General features: G+C 34.5%; 1 protein-coding gene across 2 annotated transcripts in view; it reads right to left on the bottom strand.

Annotated features, from left to right (window-relative positions):
• The window catches only part of LOC145664069 (nephrin-like), a 727,167-nt gene that overhangs the window by 62,345 nt on the left and 644,420 nt on the right, over positions 1 to 20,402 (bottom strand). For both annotated transcript variants that reach the window (XM_081730409.1, XM_081730410.1), the window contains exon 9: positions 14,141 to 14,300. In XM_081730409.1, the coding sequence (XP_081586535.1) occupies positions 14,141 to 14,300 (160 nt within the window). The remainder of the gene's footprint in view (positions 1 to 14,140; positions 14,301 to 20,402) is intronic.

Here is a 20,402-nt window from a genome sequence, read left to right as displayed (position 1 = left end):
AGATATGGAGAACCCTGAAAAATTCACAGATATGGGGTTTTGTTCACCACAAATTTACATGACATGGGGTAGAACCAAGGATCGCTTGTATCAGAGATAAGTGCTTTACAACTTAAGTTTTTAATTTACCTGTTCGTGTTGATTTCTACGGTGTTCTAAAGAACGTTACTTAATACTTTACTTATTTCAACACGCCTGGGATATAAACGCAGAAACTTCTAGTCACACTAAAGAGCATGTGCGTCAGCAGCTGTCCAGAATATTTTTGTGTTCGTGTACTTGTAAAAATTTGTTCAAATAAACCATTTCAGGATTACAAATGTAATGCAAACAAACAAAACTAATTGAACTACGTTCGGCAAGTTAGAGTGTTATAAAAGAAAGAAAAACAAAAATGACTCATTGTCAGTAGTAGTTACTGTAATGTAATTGAGCAATTTGAGGCGTTTAGTAGATAATCGTGAAGTGAAATCTTAAGATTTCCAGTGAAGCGCGATGTTCTATGTTCTTGCCCCTGTTGAATTTGGTAGAACTTTAAAGTTAAAAATATTTTTTAAGAAACTGATAGACGTTCGGTAGATCAGTTTTATAGAGTACAAAAAAGTGGTAAGAGTAGTGCGCGTATCTCCGGTACGAAAGGTTCGTGGTTCGATCCCAGTGCTATGTAAGTTTGTGGTGGACAATATATTTAGCATCGAGATTTTGCCTTCTACTCCCATATACTCATTCCACTAACCTTTCAATGCTTTCAGAATCATTAGTTATCCGTTTTGTTTAGCCTAAAGACCATAGACGCTAAACTAAAGTTTTTTTCTTATTCTTCAGCATATTTAGGATTAGCAAAAAAAATATAAGAATAGAACGGAATTGACAAAGTCTGGAGCGCAAAATGTCGGAAGGATTGAAGTCATTGCACCTAAAGGATGCAACCAAAATAATTGTGTGTATATAGGAGTTAGAAAAAAATAAAAAAGTGACAAAGACAAAACCAAATAGACGCAACATATATAGAGGGTGTCTCAAAAGTCCCTTACCACCCCTATTAAAATCCAAATGGATGTACTTTCAGGGAAATTTGATGCGGTAGGTGAACTTGAGGGTTAGGAGGACACTTTCTGGCGTAGGGTACGCGGACGGCCGCCATATTGGTTCCGCCATCTTGAATTTAACTTTTTTTATTACAAATGCTACGTGGGTCATGTGATACATGACTATAGGCTAGAAGTTTACCAGAAAACCGAATCTAAAGTCAAAATTTATTTATTTTTACGTGGTAAACAGTTATTCACAATTGAATTTGTGAATTTGACTGCGTTTATTTTGTGTTGTAGGTTGTGAATTATGCCGTTAACGATGGACGAACGCATCCAGATCATCAAAATATGGGGCGGGAAAAGTGCCCGCGCAGAGGCTGCTGATTTCAATGCGCGTCATCCACAACGAGCACCTGTACCGCATGTTGCAGTGGCACGGTTATTGACCAAATTCGAGGAAACGGGAACAGTTGTGGATAGAATCCATAGTGCACGGCCAAGGACAGCCACGGACGAAGAAACAGCTACTGCCGTGCTGGCCACCTTCTCGAAGTCGCCGCAGCGAAGCACACGTCGTTTAGCAATGCAGTGTGCCATGAGTCACAGTTCAGTGCACAGAGTGCTCAAAAGGTATAAGTGGCATCCATATAAGATGCAATTGCAGCAACATTTGTCGGAGGACGATCCCGATCGTCGCGTCCAGTTCTGTGAGTGGGCTATTGAACAATTGAGGGTAAATCCGCAGTTCGCTATGCAGATACTTTTTTCGGATCAAACCCATTTCTACGTAAATGGTGAGGTCAATAGGCAAAACATGCGCTATTGGTCCCGTGACAACCCCGCTTGGACAGATCCCTCGAAAATGACCGGTGCAGGGAAAACTATGGTATGGGCAGGTTATCTTTACTCAGAATTTGTGTACTTTTGCGTTACACATAAGAGATGGAACAATTACCCGTGAAGAACCATAATCATTGTACGTATACACGGAATAACGGGATTTAGCAAGTGTCATTCCTAATATCTTGGTATATACCAATTTTGATTTGGATTTTATACCCTATATTTTATTTTCCTTCCAGTCATTTTAATTACTTGAAGATCATGTTACTAATGCATTCCGAAATCTACTTTTGTCAAAAAAAATCAATCTTAATATAACTTTCCTCACAATTCAAGACAAATTTTAAAAACGTTGTAATTTTAAAAGATTGATCGTCTCTGTTTCCTGGCAGCCCTATTTCGTAACATTTTTAAGTAGGATGCAAATTTTCCGTGTAATTCAAATGTATTTCTGTGCTTGTGGAATTTTAAAAAGGAACTTAATTTCTGCCAAATTAAATATTTTAAAGAAACTGAAATTAGTATTGCTTAATTGTTAAACGCATTTTTATTCATCCATGAAATAAGAAAAAGCACTTCTCATGCTTATCTTTAACTTAGTTACTGTATTTCACAACAGAAACACGAAGCACAAAATTTCGTAACCATATGCTCTCCATTTGAGTCAGATCCCAAGGCAGTACTGCAGTATACTTCCATAATCATGGTATCGACAGAGCTGATGTACTCAGGACCACACTTCAATGCGTTTACCATTGATTTTCGACAGGTATCTATTTCACAGAGATTTGGTGTATTCCTAAGTCACACTTGAGCCACGGTAAACCAGGAGAATACCCCCTCTTAACCAAGGATCGAAACCAAGCTGCTGTTAGTGCACAGGGGATGTATTACCGGCTAAGCCATCGGAGCTCATTTTATCAAGGATATACATGTGATTTCGCAAAATCATTAGCATTTTAACGGATTGTAGAAAATAGTTACATATGGTATGCTAATAATCAATCTTCTCTGGTTAACGTGTTTCTTTTCACCCAACAGTTACATATTAATGCATCTTTCATACAGTATTTAAAATAGTTTATTTTGCTAGAAAGGACGAACATTAGCTACTTAGCTACGAAGATGTACACAGCCTACAGTAATTTTCCAGCCAAAAATGAAGTGAAAAATAAAAGAGGAAACAATAGGCTGCAAGATGATATTCACCTGTATATTTTTAATTGCACACAATTTATTTCGAGAGCATCTAGACCAGACTGAAATTGTATAAAGTCTTGTCTCGTCTCATATAGACATTACGAGTATCCCTAGGACAAAATGTGTTAAATAAAATTTTTGAACGTTTAATTTGATGGTAAACTTTAACATGTTGAACGATAAGTAAATGCAGTGTTTACTTAGCTAAGATCAAGGATAACGATTATTCTGCAAATGGGAAGACCTTTTCTAATATGTATTATGGATTGTGATGTACTTGATATGGACTACAATACTTTCTTTTTCCAAATATTGAACTTTCAATCCCCTAAAAGAAATTTCAATATCACGCAAAAATGATGAGATACGACTGGAAGTTTTCGAAATGTGAATATGGAGAAGGATGGAGAAGATTAGCTAGGTCGAGCGGAATACGAAAGAGAGGGTGTTAGAAATGATAGGGGAGAAAAGAAAAATTTTACATATTATTAAGAAAAGGAAGAGAAACTTGTTGGTACATTGGATAAGAATTAACTGTATCATGAATGACGTGCTAAAGAATATGGTGGCAGAAAAGAGAGGAAAAGGGGCAAAGGAGACTACAATTAATGGACGATACCAAAACAGAAAAATCATAAGTTATTAAGGTGAAGAAATCAGAGGAAAACTGTGGAGCATGGAAGCTTCTCAGCTGCAGCAAATGACCTGCCAATAATGACAGAATACCTATGATGACGTTGAAGAAAAATTGGTGGGATTTCAGAAATTTACTCATTCTCTTAAGCCAGCGATTTTAGCTTTATATTAGCATAATAAGATCGGTATTGTGAAGGTGTTGTCTCATACAGACATTAAGAGTTAAGAAATTAAGTCAATAATATTACATATCTTTAGAAAAAACGGGAATAAACTAAGGAACGTTAGAACAATGTGCAGAAAGAAAAGAAAAACATAAATCTAATGAATTAGAATTAGGCTTTTTCGCTTCGGGGGAAGTTCCAATAGTATCTAACACGTCCGAGGATAAGGTACACCTGTGGTAGTATTTTTGCTGGAATATTATTGCCAGAATGTGCTATTATTTTTTAAAAATGTGTTTTTTTTCTGAATATGTAAAAGAATAGTCTTTATAACTGTCAACGCTACGAAACGACATGTAGTTTTTGTCCCATCCGATAAATGTTGATGTACTAAATATATGTTGTTGTACTTAAGAATAACTGCGATTAATTATTTTTCTGTTCCTCGAAGTTCATTACAAACAATTTGCATTTTTTAAAATTACACTTCTGGTCGTTTAAACAAATACTAAAATTCAACGTTTTGATTTGTCTCAAGTTTTATTCTCAAAATATCTCCATATACAACGCTAACTTGTATCACAAAAAATATGTCTCTATCATTCTTACTTCAAAAAATGTTCTCAATCAAAGTTTAGGTTGCATTTCTTTTGGGACACACTGTACAAGCCACTAAGTCTATGTAGTATTGAACGGGTAATATTCTACATCTGGAAAGACGGTAAGTAATTGTAAAATACTTCCTTCTATGTTTTCAGAAACAAGCATAGAAGTAGATCGTTTTCTTTTCCACACACACACACACAAAAAAAAACCTTCGAGTTTTACATTCCACGCTTATGCCGGGGAGGTGAAGGAGACGGTGATGATGAGAAAAGAATGAAAATAGTAGAATGAAGAAAATAGGAGGAAACCTGAGGAAACCCACGCACAAGGAGTTTGTCCACCACAAAGCTCGCTTGGCTTGAGGTAGGAACGAACCAGGGACCTCATACCCCAGAGGTGAACGCTCTACCACTGAGCCATCGCGACCCTCAAGAAAAAAGAGCACAGATAAAGTGTGAGGTCAAATTTTCATGCTACGTCAATCATTTCCCTGTTAAACAAATTTAGGTTTTTTTGAGAAAGTGTACAAATGTATGGTAAGTTGAGAATTTCTTTTTGGAAGAGTCCGGATCCGGTGAACCCTATCGTGGGTGCGCTTCTAATTAGGATTCAAATCTTTTCTTTTCTCTTCTTTTCTTTAGTTTTTTTTTTTTTTGAGTTATCATAGGATCGTACAGGAAGTATCTTTTAAAGGAAATAGGGATATAATACAAGTTTCCTTCCAGAAATTCAACAAATATATGTCTCCACGTGGAAGGCAATGCATTGTTGTTATTGCTGATGTTGGGATTTTCATGTAATTTGCATGTGAACGCAACACATAACATGAATGATATCACTCCTAACAAGTACGCATTGTATATATGCATATGTACGTAGAAATACGTAGAGAAATAACACATATTCTGTTACGCATTTTGGAAATATGAACATGTATATTTTATTTGACGATTCCCTCTATTTGCTATTTCAATACGTAACACTTTAAAACAGAATGGAGAAGAACGTGTTGCATCGCCACAAAGTTCATCTCCCTTGATTTCCCTCGGGAGAAATGTATATATGAGTATGAAGGTCTCCATCTGTGTACACGATGTTACGTGGAGGTCGTTTACCTACCCAACACATTTTGATGTAAGAACATACAACACGAAGAGGTATTCTGCTACAACTGCTTAAACACATCCAACAAGAATTCAAAATACAGTTGGTCACTCAATTTCTTTTTAAATGTTTCAAAAATGTATAGCTATATAAAGTTTTATATATATATATATATATATATATATATATATATATATATATATATATATATATATATATATATTGATGAATGGTAGGGTATGTGTATGATTCACGATCTTATGCTGTTTATTTTAAGAAAAAAATATTAACATTAAAGTATGATTTACTCGAATTGGAAGGAGCTGCGAATAACTCGAATTATGGAAAATTCGAGTTTGTGATACGAAAAAGAATGCAAATTGTTTGGTTGCAGTGCTTTTTACAAATACAATCTCTCTATGTTAAAAAAGAATGTACCCTAACTAACTAACTGACTGATATTTGACTGGATCTATCTGGTTCAGATAGAAACTGGAAATTTAGACAGTTCGTAGGATTTCTGACGTAAGGTAGCACTAAAGAAAAATTTTGTTTCATTGTAGAAGAAATATACTTGTATCTTTAGACTTTGTCATTTAAAATAACTAGACATATATTCCAGCGATTTTTTGATAGTTATCTTGGAAAGGAAAGGAAAAGAGTTTCAGGTGATGCACACGAAGATGTACATATTTTGGAATTCTTTAAGTTTTCAGAAATCTTTCATTTTTAAAGTAATTAAATATGTGTTTTATCATTCATTGATATTTGACCCAGAAGGAAATAAAAAGGGTGCATCGCAGTTCACTTAGATGACCATGTTTTGCAATACCTTAGGTTTACAGAAATGAAACTTGGTATTTACTGTTTTCATTTTAAAAAACAACTCAACACGTATTCCCTTAAAACAATTAAACAAGTTTCTCAGCATTTTTTGATATTTGACCTAATAGAGAATGAAAAAGAGTGAGGTGTGTTTACTAAGGTTCCTGTACTGGGGTATTCAAATTTGATGTGAGACGTTGAGCTCAGATACAGAAGGAGGAACATGAAATATTGGCTACAGCAACATGTGGGAGGGTTTACTGGTATAGTATAAATTGTGTTACTTTTAATTGTAGCACAACTTCAAAATATTTGTACAATTAGATAAGTATATGCTTAAACAAGTACACAATCAATGGAATTCTTAAAATATATTTTGTTGCAAGCAATAAAGAGTTCATATTTGGTTGTGGATAGAATAGATAACTGATTTTAAAATTTCAGTATTATCGAACTATTGTTTCTCCGAGAAAAAACAAGATATTTTTTTTTATTTTTTTAAAACTTAACTCCTCATTCTCAAGGAGGGTTTCTTCCTTATTGACTTGACAATAATTCCAGGCATCGTTAAAGAAGGGACACATTTAGTAGTTTCTTGTTTTTTAAACATTCAAGTGTTATATCGGAAAAAATAATTCATTTGTTGTGCTAATCTGGCTACTACGAATCTCTCTCTCTGTCTCTTTTTTTTTTTTCATGAACGTTCCAGGTAGACGTAACAACGTAAGTTCCATGCGTTAATTCTGCAGTTTTAGGACTTAACGTACGGCTACATGTAACATTATTCGGCAACGTATAACTAAAAACGTACGTTTTATGTATAATACTTTCGTATAAGTGTTCCATCTATACGTATTCTCCATACGAACGAAAGAACTGTATGTAAACGGTTAGGATCTCACATACAGATAGATGTATATAACAAGGATCTTATAAAATAAAGGATCTGCCCATATGTATCTTCAGCCTATAAAATAAATGAAGCCAAAAAAACAACCGAGCCTCGGCACGTCTGATTGGCTACTCTCGTTTTCGCCATCGTCTGATTGGCTACTTTCGTTTCCGCCATAATTGTTGGCTCAAAACATTGCGATCCTATTGGGCAGAGTGGGCAGAGTAGGAGTGGCGGAACTGTGACGTATGGCTTCAAGATTTTGTTGTAAGAGCAGATCGTCTATTTTATAAAATCCTTAGTATATAACGTATAACAATCGTATGTAACATACGTATACGTATGTAATAGACGAAAGACTGTTAAATGTCAGACATCCTGCATCGGTATAATGTAACATCTACGCGGTAAAAAGGCAGTACGTATGTAGCATATGAATAACATATGCTTTGTACAAATTTCCGTAGTCAACATATGGATCCCGTATATTCGTACAGTATACTGCTGTAAGGATAACGGACTTTTCTCAGAGCATATATATAGTCTCTGAATGATATATGGATTTCGAGTTTTTAGAACATGCTTTGTATACTGTGATTTCATTCATAAATACTGTGTCTTCCAAAACCGAAATAATTTCCTTCCCAGAAATAGCATCCCAGTAAAGTACAAAAATCTAAAAGTACTTTTTTTCTGTCTCTTTTTGTTTTATTTTTCTTCTAACAGATTCATAAAACGTTTTTCTCTTTTCCTATACGGACCGTATTTCATATTTCATTTTCACCCATTTATTTCTAACAAATTTCTTCTCTTCACTCCGCTTTCTTCTTATATGTACACTATAATTTTCCTTTCCTCTCTTTTGTACTTTTCACTTTGACTTCTGTCTTCGTTGCGATCTACTTTTCGTGTCTCTCGAAACAAAAGTACAATGCTACAGTTTTTAACAGCTCTGATGGAAAGAGCGAGAGAGAGAGAGAGAGAGAGAGAGAGAGAGAGAGAGAGAGAAGATAAAGCTGAAAATTTATGAGTTAGACTCATAAAAGTAAGTCCTTTTTCTCTACTACCTCCATCTCTTAAATTTTGCTTTGAAATCTCTTTCTACGCCTTCATCCTCTTAGTTATTTTCCTTCCTTTTTCTTAAAAATAAAATTCTTTTTGGTCTCGAAAAAAAAAGAATCTTTTATGATTTAGCTGTTTCATTTTTAAGCTTTGTCCACTTTAGTTTCAGCGTATAACCTCCCAAAATATGACTCAAGATCTCGCCCGCACATTTTTGACCCAAGATAACATGTTTTAAAAAGGCAAGGAAACGAATTTGTTTCTCCATGCGATAACTTTGACAAGTAAATGCGTTAAGGACATTTTTATTACTGTAAGCAGTAAAGTGGTCTGCTGAGATTTTTGTTCTATTGGTTATTCTTCAGATCTTGTCTGTCTCTTTAGTAGGAACAATATGACATCAAAATATAGGGCTATTTGATATTTTTTCATTAACAAATGTAAAGTTGAAATCTCTTTGTTTCTGAGAGATGGCCAAGGTTTTTTTTTTTATCAGAATTCGGAATTATAGGTATATAATGTATCTTGGACAAGGAGTTTAGCTTGAAGAATACAACATAGTTTTGAAAGCTTGGTGGTTCACTAGTAAATCGCTCATTTCTGATGCGAGGCGTCCCAATTCAACTCAAAATAAAGTCAATTTATGGCGGATAACATCATCTTCCCTGGGTTTTTCTTGTGATTTCTCGTTTTCACCCATACATTCTGATTTTACCAATTATTACGTAATTCTTTAAAATAGATAAGCATCGAACGGCTAACGCCAATAAGGTTGTAGCGGGACAATCCCTGTTTCCTTAATAAAATCTGTAAATAGCAATATACGGATAACCAATCGTGCTTCATGAAACTACTGAATGTCAGAGTCTGACTCCTTGCTACTAATCTTAATTTGTTGTCGCAATACACATTACAAAACTCTACACCAGGGGTCTCTAAACTCTTTAGAATAAAGACCCCACTGAGTTATTCGCTAAGTTCCAAGGCCCAAGACCTAGCTGTTGATATTAACACATTTAGCGCCATCGCCATCTTGTAGGGAGCAGCAAAATTATATAAAAAAACGTCAATTACGCTTGGATAGACGAAGTATACAGTCGATTTAACTAAATATATGGATGCCTTAACTTAAACTTACAAGAAGAAAACAGCGTCTGCCTGATTTATACACTCATGTAAGTCCTCTCGACAAGTTGTTTTGTTTCAATCCCAATTTAAAAGAAAATATTTTACGCATTGTAATACATGCCAAACATTCTTTCATCAAATGAGACTCCATTTTCGGTAGATTTTGTACACTAAAAAAAATCGTTATCCGGACAGTGGTATATTGTACAAATATAAGGAATCATCTTGCTTATTACAGAAATCAGTACGGATAATACTTTATCTATACATACGCACTGCTCTTAGATGTTACATCATGCCGTTGCAGGATGTCTGACATTTAACAGTCTTCCGTATATTATATACATATACGTATGTTACGTTTGTCAGCTATATATGTCCATTTGTGTATCACATCCTGACCGCCTATGTTAATTCATACGGAAAGTACGTATATATGTAACACTTATACGGAAAGTATTATAAAATATGCATTTTCAGTTATACGTTTGCTGCACGTGAAGTCCAAAAACATCTATTTACAAATGTAACATATGTTTTTACGTACGCCATATGCAGTTTTTTCTCAGTGTGATTGAAGCTTTGAGTTCTTTTAAAGTAAATTTTGAGTCTCGTTTTTAAGATTTTGATGCAATTGTAAACGATATCAAGAACTTTCAAAATCCTCTTAACATCTACATAGAAGTCGTTGTCTCCGAGCTTTCAATAGAAATAATTAATTTGCAGAATAGCGATATCTAAAAGAAAAATATTTAAATTCATTATCGATGGAATTTTATAGAAAGTCTTCCACTCATACAATTCGATCAGTTGGATAAATTTGATCGTGACATTCTTTCCATTTCGGAACTAATAATAGTTTTGATCATCTATTGGAAAAAATGAAAAGAAAAAGAAAAGAAAGAAAAAGGAAAATAAAAAATTCGTTACATGTATGGGATACGAGATACAGATAGCCACCGTTAAATTCACCGATTAAGATGTTAATGGGTTGACTCCATTAAAGAGGGATATGGGATATAGATAGCTACGGTTAAAGTCATCGTTATCCGTTAAGACGTTAATGGATTGACTCCATTAAAGAGGGATATGGGATAATTATAAATTGTCACCGTTAATGTCATCTTTATTTGTTAAGATGTTAACGGATTGACTCCATTAAAGAGGGATATTGGATAATTATAAATAGTCAACGTAAAGTTCATCTTTATCTGTTAAGACGTTAACGGATTGACTCCATTAAAGAGGGATATGGGATAATTATAAATTGTCACCGTTAAAGTCATTTTTATCTGTTAAGACGTTAACGGATTGACTCCATTAAAGAGAGATATGAGATAATTATAAATAGTCACCGTTAAAATAATATTATCTGTTAAGATGTTAATGCATTGTCTCCATTAAAGAGGGAAATGAAATATAGGTAGCCACCGTTAGAGTCACTGTTATCCCGTTATCTCTTAAGATGTTAGTGGATTGACTTTGTTACACCATTTGCCGAAATAATCTATTGCAAAAAAAATTCTTTTATTAAAGTTTGTTTTCGTTCAGGAGTTATCCTGCGGATCAACGTACTAACAACAATCTTGTAAGTCCCACTGACCTCTCTCGTACCTATGTGGATAGGATGTGTAACGAGTTTCACGTTAAGCTGTAGGTACACGTCTTAAAAAGCATCGATGCTAAACGGGACTCTAAACTGAAATCACATCACATCACGTTGTTATTATATCTCACTACGTGATCCTAATAAATGAGGAAATGGGTATAGTTTATTGAATATACGCCTGATATGTTATGTAACCAGCAATTCATATTATTCTTTCGGGTTGCATAACATCTTCACTTGTGGAAATAGAGGAGATGATTAAGGAAAGTGAATTATGATGGAAGAATTGGTGGAATGAGAAAGTGAGAGAAAACAGGAGTACCTCGAGAAAACTCATGGACACGATGTTATTCATCACAAACTTTTTATCCGGGATCGAACCAGGAACCTCACGTACAAGAGATAGGCACTCTACCACTGAGCTGCCGTATCATCCGTTAGTAGAACAAATAATGAATTTCACTACTTTGCAAAATGTCGTACTTAATCGATTTTAACAAATCCTTATTGACAAAAGGTACTTACTTAAAGTTTAACCTAATATTACAGTTCATCTACTTTGTTTTCCGTAGTTTCCCCTAGTTCTTGTTCTAAACATCTATTATTATTATGCTGTGTATAAGTATCAGAAATCTTAAAGAACGGCTAAGTCCGTCCGTCTGTCCGTTCGTCTGTCCGTCCGTCTGTCCGTTCGTCTGTCCGTTCGTCTGTCCGTCCGTCCGTCTGTGTCTGTTGACAGGTACCAAAGCGAAAACGATAAGTGATATCGAGAAGTGGTATCTCGCAATAGATTCAGCGTACCAACAACAGGTTCCATCTCCTCTGCTAATCCTTTATTCAAATCGGAAATTGCTTAAATATATCATTTCCGATTTCCACGTTTATCGCTATCGAATAGAAATGATAGTATATATAACGACAAGCTGTTCCTTGCAATCGATTTAGCGTCTCGAGAGAACATACCGTCACCATTTTCAATATTCTATCAATACTGAAAAGGGTAGAAATTGACTAATACTTCCAGTTCCCTGCCAAGCTACTCGTTATGAAAAATTGTATCTGTCCGATTTCATTTATTGAAATTCACTAACTTAGTCAACCTGTCTCCTGTCTGGTTCCATCAGCAGAATCCACGAAGTGGGTCCATCAATTGCGCTGAGTGAATCAGTGTTTTGATTCCGCCTATGTCAACCCGGTTCTTTTCAAAGATTGTATACTTTCATTCCATCCTTCTTTGAAGGACATAATCTTTTGGAATGAAATGCTCCAGAATTGACCATCATAGTATTTAGTATGTAATTAAAAAGTGGTTTTCGTTAACTACATGGATTTTGTTTCAGTGATTTACTTTACTTTTTTTCTTTATTTGGTATTTTTATGTAATTTTTAACAGATTTTATTAATTTACTTATAAAATTTCAAACTTAATAAGGGAATTGTTTTGTTACTTTATAAAATTTGTAAATTAGATATTTTACAGATTGTTATGCCATTTCGTCTCTGGTAAAAGTTTTGTTATTCTCTATGTTGCTATATTTTAGAAGGTTTAAGAGAATATTATATTATTTTTGTTAGGAGAGAAAATTTGAAAACAAACAAAAACATTATTGTATAACAACATTGCATATGAACATGCAGTATAATATTATAATAACATTATAATAGAAAGTTTCCAATAAATATTTATTTTTAAATCGTATTTAGTGGGTTTGCAAAAGTAACTCATTTTGAGATTTCAAGTAAATCACTCATATTCACTTGGTGTTGCAGGTCAGTCACTTTATATATCTATAACAAGAATATAATTTTAGAAAATCTTCATAAAAGCATGCGTGCATTAGCGAGTTTCAAAAAATCAACTCTGTCTTTTTGTATAGACTCAAAGTAGATAAGAAAACTTACGAATAACAAGGAAGAAGACAGATAAGTTGACGTAAGTATAGTTAACACCAAAATTGTCGAAATGTCCGTGTAAGAATTGATTGTAAATACTAAATTTCCTTCCAATTGAACTACTATGTTTCTTCAAATATTATAAATACATGTTCAAAGAAAATACATAAGAATATTAATTTCAAACATATTAAGCATGCTCCATATCGCTTTTAGATGCTACGTTGCTAGTTATGTTTAACCAAATATATTTCTCTTAAATTTCAGTAAAACAGCAACACCAGTTTGGAATTATCAATCAATCTAATTTTAAAGGTATCATCTCTATTTAAAATTGATTTGAGTTGATTTTGAGTTTAACTTCCCTTTCAACAACGAGACTATATGAGACGGGATCTACTGATTAACGTGGAATGAAAACCACATGAACTCCCGCCGGGAATCGAACCCGAGTCTCCTACGCCAAATACGTGTTCGCGTAACGCTTAGCCATAAAGGAATTTATATCGATTTAGAATTTAAATCTACATATTTTATGGATGGTAGTTAATATTTTGTGTTTTCTGTGAAGTCTGGAATATGTGTGGTCTTACGCTCTTAAAACATCTAAAGTTAGTATCAAGCTTGTGGCTTGTTGGTTAGAGTCTAGAATCTTTTTCCACTACCGAAGCTGAATGACACATAGGCTTACAGTTTAAGATAGAATTCGATCCACTAATCCGTGCAAATTTCACTTCTCTCCCACTGGGAATCGAAGCGACTGTCAGTGCACCATAAGCGCGCATGTCGCCAATATACAAGCGAGAGTGCTTCAAAATTTTAGATACAATAATAATGCGGACGTGTTCGTATTAAAAAGGAAGAAAATTAATAGAAAACATGAAAAAATTAAATGACAACCCGGTGTGCAAAAGTTAGATACATGTTGAATCTGATGAATGCAATCAGAAGTGAATTGTTATACAATTGTTGGTTATAGACAGTGCGTATTACGCAGGATGGTAATGACAGGTAACTTACCTCTATTAGAATACACTTTAATGATAAAGGAGCAAGGAGCAACATGAACTAAAATATTTATACATGAGGTTAACAGATACGGTAGAATAATCCGAAATGCTGTATTTCACTCTTTAATACTTACATTTCACATCCAAGTAAACGGGGTTACTTTCACCGTCGCCTTCTAGGTTGCTTCCAACACACGTGTAGATACCAGCGTTTGCTCTCGTTACGGATTGTAACACCAGACTCTGGTTACTTACGATAATACCAGTACTAACGTTGTGATGTAATGTAACTCCCTGTTAAAAAGGAAAAAAACATATTTATTAGTATAATCTCTAAAATGTGTTAGAAATAATACGATAAAATTACAGAAAATCTGTTTAGTTATAAATATGGCTTATCCACCGAGGGATCAAAAACATACATACATATATATACTGACCAGCGGAAACATTATGACCACCCGTTACTTTTCGAATCAAGTCGTTGAGCTGAAGTAAGAGTAAGGGCTCATCAGACTTTTATAGGGATCTCACTCAATCAGCCAATGTGGTGTGCTTAAGCGTAGAATGGGCAAGGCCGACAATATATGAGAGTTTGATAGGGGTCAGACCATCATGGCTAGACAACTGGGAAACAGCGTGAATTTTCGAGTGTTCGCGAGCTGCTGTGGTTAAAGTCTTCCAAATATAGAAAAGAGACAGTCAAACTTGCACCAAACAAAAGATGTGGGCGGTTATACTTCATTTAAGATTTCGGTTAATATAGAATATCGAGATTTGATCAACAGGATAGAGTGCAAACTGTGACACAATTAACTGGAGACTAATGGTAAACAAATCACGAGTATGTTTGAGCAAATAGTTCACCTTACATTCTTAGTTACGGACCTATGCAGCAGACGTCACACACATATACCAATGTTAAACATACGACATTCTAGATTACGACTGAAATAAGCACGTGCTCATCATCATTGGATCGCCAAGCAATGGTATAACGTTTCAAAGTCCGATGTATTAAAATAATGCCTTTCTAATATCGAAAGCCGAGTCAGAATCCGTCTTGTAAGTAAACAGTTGCTCTAGGGGTGCATAGTAGGAGATGAGAAGGGCGATGAGAAAAACGATGAGTAGGAATGGTGATGGGTCTATTATTATTTGGGGAACTTTCACATGGTCAATCATTTGCCCAGAATTACTAATGTAGAACATCGTGATGGTTCTTAGCTATCGGCAAGTCGTTGTCATTTATATTCACCCATTTAAGTCGGTCATTTTTCAGCTCGCAATGACATCTGTGAGCAGGAAACGTTGTCACAAGGACAACGTTATGTTGCAATGGTACGAGAAGTATAATGGAATGAAGCTGGCAGACTCACCCAATCTTAAGCCAATTAAACATCTTTGGGATGTCATTGAAATTCAGAGCTGAGTTCATCACAGAACTTACAGGAATTAAGTGACTTGTATGTGAAGATGTGGTACGCCATGTCTCCAGTCAGATATCAAACCCACATTGCTTTCATGCCAAACGGCATTGCTGCTGTAATGTTAGCCAAAAATGAACATAGGACATACCAGATATTAGGTAGATGGTCATAATGTTTTGGATGGTCAGTGTATTTACAATAAATAAAAAAATGACTCAATTGACTTAGAACAGTCAAAGTTTCAGCAAAATAAATTTTGGATATTGCCACCAGGCTCGTAGCTAAAGGGTAACGAGGTCAGAATAGCCCCCATTCAACCACCTCCTTTCCCCTTTGAATAATTTTAGATTTGTTATTTACCTGTAGATAAATATATGTTCAAAGAAAATACTTAGGAATGTAAGGTAAACTTATACTAACCCTTCCTTCCTTCTCTTGTCTTAGTGTTCTAGACCGATTGGTAGAGATAAACCAGTTATAATATCGAAAACGACCGGTAAAATTGAAGGTGCTGAAAATCTTTATCTGAAGTCCATTTTAACTTCTCGAGATACAGCAAATACTGTATATCAAAAATAGGTTTTTGAACACATTACTTACAGACAGCGTGCAATGGAAACTGGACAAACAAATTTCAAATGTAGAGTGGTAATTTAAAATCTGAAGCATTGGTAGCATTTTGTATTCTTGAGACCAGTCAAATTCTGTAAAATAGTTTCAGGTAATTCCACTGTCAATAAAGTTATGAAACTAAATATTATTATAATCAAAATGGCGGGACATATACAAGAAGTGCAGATTGTAAACATAATGACAGTTTATCGATGGCTCCTTTTGTTGTCAAGAACTGGATATTACAGCACAATGTAATACAGAACGCGAGAATAAAGTGAAGACGATAAAAGAACTATTTTCTTACGTGGCACCTGAAAATAGGCAATTGCTTGGAACTTCAGTCTCACATAAGCTGTTAGCTCCGGAACTTATCTAAACTTATTCTTATATTATCTCAACTTTATGCCGTTGAACTTTCTTCAGCATTATTAGTCATAAATCAAGATGGATGAAGTCGAGTTCTATCCTCATATTCATGAATTTATCAATTTATGTTTGAACGCATTTAAAACTGAAAAATAATCAGAGAGAGTCCTTACTTTTCCTCTCATTTTTAGTCAAGTATCAAGACCACTCTCATTTTATGTAGTAGGTCCGTGGTTTGATTCCTATGATAAACGAGTCCAATTAAATCTTCAAGAAAGCATTTTTGTCATCCATTAGTGTAGCTACAAATTAGCAATCCATAAGTTATGAGTTTGAGTTTATGCACCTTTGTACAAGACCGAGGTTGAAAGGAACGAGACTTTCTATTACTCAGGTCTATAAACAAAGGCTGGGCTTGGATCAGCTGCAGTTGACAGGTACACAGATTATAACGCAAGACCAAACCTCATGATGTGAATTGTCCCCAACCACATTATCTCTCCTTTAAAAGAGCTTAGTTACCACATTATCTCTTCGCCAAGAGAGCTAGTTACCATATTTTCTCTCCTCCAAGAGAACTAGTTACAACAGTACCTCTCCTACAAAAGAGCTAGTTACCATATTATCTCTCCTCCAAGAGAGTTAGTTACCGCATTATCTCTCCTCCAAGAAAACTAGTTACCACATTATCTCTTCTCCAAGAGAGCTAGTTACCACATTATTTCTTCTCCAAAAGAGCTGGATACCACACCATCTCTCCTCCAAAAGAGCTAGTTACCACATTATCTCTCCTCCAAGGGAACTAGTTACCACATTATCTCTCCTCCAACAGAATTAGTTACCACATTATCTCTCCTCCAACAGAATTAGTTACCACATTATCTCTCCTCCAACAGAATTAGTTACCAGGATATAGTACCTTCAGATATAGTACCTACAAACACTAATCTACTGATTGGTAGCGTCATTTAGGGGGGTAAGGGGAGCAATTGTCCCTCTGAGTTTGAGAAATCCGTACTTTTTGATCGGCTGCATAAGTGAAGCCAATGTCAGTGGAGTATCCTGTCCAAAGCACGCTACTGATACTGATTGAAAAGTAAATCTTTATTTAAAAATATTTAAAATTTATTGATATACTGTAATATTTTAAAAAAGACAATATGTATATCCGTATGTGAATTAAATCTATATTAAGTTCCAGATCGCGCTCGTACTCTTTCATATTTTGTTATTGTTGTTTGTGAAAGATTCAATGTCATTTCCCTGAAAGATGGACGGGCGTCGTAACCAGCATGAGTGGCCAGCCAGAAATCCTGACTTAACATTCTGCGAATTTATTTCATTGTGGCTAGTTAAGGAAGAAAATCTACTCTAACAAATCAATGACTTTGAAAGAACCTGAAGAGCGGATTTGAGAAATTATGTTTCATTATCTCAGAAGAGTTTCCGATGAAATCAGTTGATACGGTTCCTAAGCGTTTTCAGAAATTGGTGGCGAATGATGGTGTCTACATCAATATTTAAATAAAACTCCATGCTACACGCTTTCAATTATAAGAGGTTTAAAATAGGGAGTTCATTATTAATTACCTCCCGAACACATTTACACAATTTTTTTAACCTTCTTTCATTCAATCTACGTACGTAAAATAATGTAAATATTTTATATAAACCTTATTTTTTTGGGAGGGGGTCCTTTATCAAAATTCACACTATTGGATTAACATATCTCTAGGTAACTGAAGAGAAAAGACCGTAGGATATTTAGAATTTTGAAAATATGTATCTTAAACAAGTTGGAAACTTAGATTATGTCAAAAGTCGTTTAATTAGACAACCCAAATGGCTCAAAAGTGTTCCAGGTTGCATACTATGTAGCCTATGCAAGAAACAGACACCTCGGCTTTGTAGTAATATGAAAGAAGATGTAACACAATATTCCGAGAAGGGAGTTTTGGATCTATTAATAGAATCATCAGCAGCTCCTTCTCGATTGATCTCTGTTTGGAAAATATCATTTTTCAATATACGTGTCACAGTATGCAGACTTTCCTTCACATCTCCGCAGTGTATTTGTATCCGAAAATCAGTAATGTGCATAAAAGTATGTAAAGTTCCGTTTTGTTTGTTTTTCCTGTTCCTTTTTGTCCTTCACTTGTTCCTCACTATTAAAATATCAATGGAAAGGTCACAATATGTCTACGATTTCAACAGAATTAATACTTTTTTTTTCACAATTGTAGGTCTTGAGCCTTATACAAACTTGTGGAATATTAGGGTGTGCGAAAATCTATTTCTTAAGTTATAAACAATCAACGTTTTGGGCCAATAACTTCGACATAATTAACTAAAAAGTAACAAATACTGTTTTAATAGCAATTAGAGGTCAGTTCTAGACAGAAGCAACGTAAATGAGGTGGCGACATTTCTAAACAAGTATTGTTGTTCAACGAAATATTACTCTCCAAAACAGACTGCTAATCAACATAGCATATTCCGAATTATTTCTATCCTGATTCCCTAAATTATCGAAGTGGTAGAATTTGCTACAGCCATCAGACGTGAAGGAGATGAGTAGTTATTTGCTAGACAAGAGGTAATGGAAGAAACCTATTTGTTTACAAGCGTCCTCAAAAATTTGGTACACATCCCTGTGATGGCTAGGCGTGTAGTCCAGAAATTAACTTTCAATTTCTCATGCATGTCATTATTTACAATTCTACTGTAGGTAATTAGGTAATTTTCACACCAATTAAAATCATGTACAGCCACTAAGGTTATGATTACGTAGAATAAAATGAAATAAAAATCAACAGAGGAACAATTTTTTACGACTAAACAAGACTTTCCTTCTGACCAAGTAATTCATATTCCAAGACAAGATATCATTTCTCGGTCTAAAAGGGTTTGAAAAGATAAAGAGGCTCATCCATGATATACCATTACTATTTCATTCTGTCTGGATGATGATTTTCAGGAATTAAAAACAGCCATATGATAACACTCTTTTTTTTCAGAGAGAGGAAAAGATTATTCTTTTCCACTTTTTTTTTCTTGCTCGCTATGGATAGGTTCACATTCAATCCGCGCTACAGGAACAACTACTCTCTATATTCTGGTAGATGCATTACACGTTAAATGAATTTCAATGTACCCAGATTATACGTCCATATTGAGATACGAAGGATACAGAATAAAAAATAACGACTTCGATCTATACTAAAAAAAAAATTCTATACACTACATGACTTTACTTTTAGTCCTTATCTACTGATACTTCTCTTACACTCTATCAATCCGATATAGAGAATTATCTCCCTTCATTCTAAAGAAAATTGATTGCGATGTTTGAGCTGATTTTTTTTTTTTTTTTTTTACATTTTTATTTTGTCATATTTTATAACTAATTGTGCCAAGTTCCGTTTATTACTGAGATCATAAAATGTTTATTACTAGTTCATCAATTCTAGTGTTTTCCTTTTTCACTATTCTGCGTTGTAAGATACTACAATGAAAGAAGAAAAAGAAGTATACATGTACGCTTATATACTTCCAACATAGCTTTCACACGTTACGATATTGGCATTATTGATTACAGTTCCGATATCGGGTGCATGAAGCTCTAATGTTTCTAAATGGAAAACTTTCATTCGTATCTGAAATGATAATTTACGTGATATAACTGTGAGAGGTATCTAAGCAAAGTGCGATATCATAAACGTAGTCTTCCTAAAGAAAACAATACTATCAAATATGACACACGCTTTCGTCCGTTTCCGATAATGTCGTATTTTCATTCAGCAAAGGAAAGGATACATTTATTGAATTGTTTACTTATGATTTTTTTTTTCTAATTATATGGTTTCTTTCTTTTGTCCATTTTATATGGGAATAAGTAAAAAGTCAAACGTAATAAATTTCACTGAAAAGTAATTATAATTACTTTACTCCTTTTTTGTATATTGCATTGTAAAGTATGTGCTGA

Source organism: Thermobia domestica, chromosome 11 (assembly GCF_964235325.1).
Source record: "Thermobia domestica chromosome 11, izTheDome1.hap1.1, whole genome shotgun sequence".
Classification (NCBI taxonomy): domain Eukaryota; kingdom Metazoa; phylum Arthropoda; class Insecta; order Zygentoma; family Lepismatidae; genus Thermobia; species Thermobia domestica.
The sequence above is the reverse complement of the archived record's forward strand: the minus strand, read 5'-3'. Positions and strand labels throughout refer to the sequence as shown.